The sequence below is a fragment of the Hydra vulgaris genome, chromosome 06, assembly GCF_038396675.1.
Source record: "Hydra vulgaris chromosome 06, alternate assembly HydraT2T_AEP".
NCBI lineage: Eukaryota > Metazoa > Cnidaria > Hydrozoa > Anthoathecata > Hydridae > Hydra > Hydra vulgaris.
The window spans coordinates 23,013,124-23,015,814 of NC_088925.1; the positions used below are offsets into that span (position 1 = coordinate 23,013,124).

Sequence of the window (2,691 nt, forward strand, 5' to 3'; positions counted from 1 at the left end):
GTATTTTTACTCAAATCTAAGCATGCTATACATTGACGGGTTTTTTTTTGTATATGCGTCGCAAAGTGCATAATTATTGACTGAGAATTTTGGTTTTAGTAGGCACTCAATTAAAAGAATTGTCTTTCTCAAGTTAATTTTGCTTTTTTTTGCAAGTTAATCTTGCATTTTAAGGTTTGATTATAGCACAAATCTTATTGCAATATTTTTAGACTACCAGGTAAGTGTATTAGAGTGTGTGTATGTGTTTGTGTGTATATATATATATATATATATATATATATATATATATATATATATATATATAACAAAAAATTTGAAAAACATTGCATTAATCACCATTTTCATGCTATGTAAATGGTGATATTTGCATGATACATAACTGGTTGCAGTTGCCTGTGGCGTGTACACAAACTTCATTTTTTTAAAAGTTAAAATTTTTTTTTTTTTAATGTTTTGGTTCAAAATTATAAACAGCTAAGTAAAAAAACCTCTTAGGGGCTTAAAGTTTCAAATTACATATGACTAAATGTAACTCAGGGTAATTACAATGAAAAACTTGTGTGTGCGTGCAATAAAAAAACAGTTTGTGTTTTGGTATTTGCAGCACGTTTAAAAAATCATTTACATGAAATATACAATTTACAAAAAAAAAACAAAAAAAAAAAAACCATTAAAAATTTTGTAGTCCTAATAAAAGCTTTTATCTTGCAACCATCAATTCACATTAAGAACTACAAAAAGTTTTATTCAACATTTATTTCCATTAGAAAATAGTAACCATGGATAAAAACAAACGAGAAACATAACATTAGTACCAGACATCAATATATCAACAAATTGTTTATAGTTTGTTCAGGTCTAGCTATCTAATAGTGCAACACACAGGTATTAGCATCAAATAGTTAATGATGGTGCAAGATCAAACCAATTATTTTCGAAATATGAACAAGCTATATTTATTAACAATGTTTATTCCTCTTTGGATCCGTGTTTAATGATTCTCGTGAATTCAATATAATTGAATTTTCCATCTTTAATAGGTGCACCATTAAACATCTCGTCGCATTCAAGTTCTGTAAACCTATAAAAAAGTGCGAGAAAAATAAATATTAATACTAAAATTTTGAATTCAAAATAAAAGAACTAAATAACATCTGTTAAATTTTTAACAACTTTTTGTGCTAATTTTTTACTACTATTATAGAAGTCTTTTAAAAATAACTTTTACGATATAAATAAAAAATAAGGGGAAAATTTATGACAATACAACTAAAAAATTAAATTTCAATATTCTATTAAAACTGATTTATTTATACAGTTTTTGAAAAGCTTTTTAACTAGGCTGAAAATAATGTCTTAATTGTACTATTCATGGTACTTAATAAACTTAATAAACATGATAAACTAAATTGTTACTGATTTTTGAAACTAAACTTATTAAAACTAACTATAACTAAAGACCTAATAAAGATAACAGATAAAATAAATATAACTATAAGAACAACAACAATTATGTTACAAAGGATATCTAAAACACATGAAAAAAAAAAAAAAGAAGAGAGATTTAACATCTATATGCCTTTTATAATTAATATTAAAAATTTTAAATAAATTAGAAGATATTTTTTTATCAGATTTTAATATTATCATCTGTGTAATTTGTTTTTATCAGTTGCTTCATCAACAAATGTTACTTTCCAATAAGTAATTTAACTTCTTTAAAAAATTAATTTGTTAGCTTTCTTCAACTCCTCTTGAGCGAATCCATTCCTAACATTGGTTCAAAGAGATTTACTTACTGCACATATTAATAATAAAAACTTTAAATTTATTGTTCTATAATAATAAGGTCATAGTTAAAAACTATGACAGTACTTTCATGTAATAACCTATGTAAAAAAACCATAAACTAAAACTTACTAATAAATCTGACATCTATTTTATGGTTTAAATTTAACTCTATTAAAGTTACTAGATCTTTAATAAATAAAGATCTACTTGTTGTTCCAAAGTACTTATTCAAATAAATCTTAAGAGAAAGAACGTACCTAGGCGATGAAAACAACATAAAAAATGATTAAAAAGTATTTCCTAAAATGATTAATACCTGTCTCCCATGGTCATTAGAAGTTCTCTTAGATAATCTTCTTGAATAGTTCCCAATTGATCCGTATCGAAACAACCAAACGCATTTTTTATCACATCTTCAGGATCAGTGCCGTTTAATTTTTCACCAAATAAAGTTAAAAACATTGTAAAATTAATGGGTCCTGGAGCCTCTTTCATCATTTCCTCAAGATAAGAATCTGGTGGGTCTTTACCAAGAGATGCTAGCATATCATGAAGATCTTCTTTATCAATGAAACCATCACGATTTTGATCAATCATGTTAAATGCCTCTTTAAATTCTTGAATTTGTGACTGATCAAACATAGCAAAGACATTTGAAGTAGCTCTTTGGGCTCTTTTCTTGCTAGTTCCCTTCTTCGTTTTCTTACTCGAAGACATTTTAAGTTAGTTTACTAAAAAAATGTTTTATTAAAAAAAAACAACCCTCTCTTCAAGTTGTTCCTAGACGTCTTCTCTTAGTAAACGTAAGCCTAACCCTAAACTGACTCCTTTTAAACGAACAAATTTAACTCTTCTCTCCATAAAAGGTTCGTTTATTGTTTATATTTTACCGTTAAA

The 2,691-nt window shown here is 26.0% G+C and overlaps 1 protein-coding gene across 1 annotated transcript; it reads right to left on the reverse strand.

Moving 5' to 3' along the window:
- Window positions 1-744: 744 nt before the first annotated feature.
- On the reverse strand, window positions 745-2,691 carry LOC100204484 (myosin regulatory light chain 12B). Its single transcript, XM_065799619.1, has 2 exons — window positions 2,111-2,691; window positions 745-1,084 (listed from the first exon to the last, which is right to left on the reverse strand). Exons 1-2 carry the CDS (start codon window positions 2,509-2,511, stop codon window positions 973-975), a joined length of 513 nt encoding a protein of 170 aa, XP_065655691.1. The 5' UTR covers window positions 2,512-2,691; the 3' UTR covers window positions 745-972.

Coding starts and splice junctions, on each gene's coding strand:
- LOC100204484 (XM_065799619.1), bottom strand. CDS start 2,511: ATGTCTTCGAGTAAGAAAACGAAGAAGGGAACTAGCAAGAAAAGAGCC. Junction 1,085..2,110: donor CTAATGACCATGGGAGACAG/GTATTAATCATT, acceptor ACTTTTTTATAG/GTTTACAGAACTTGAATGCG.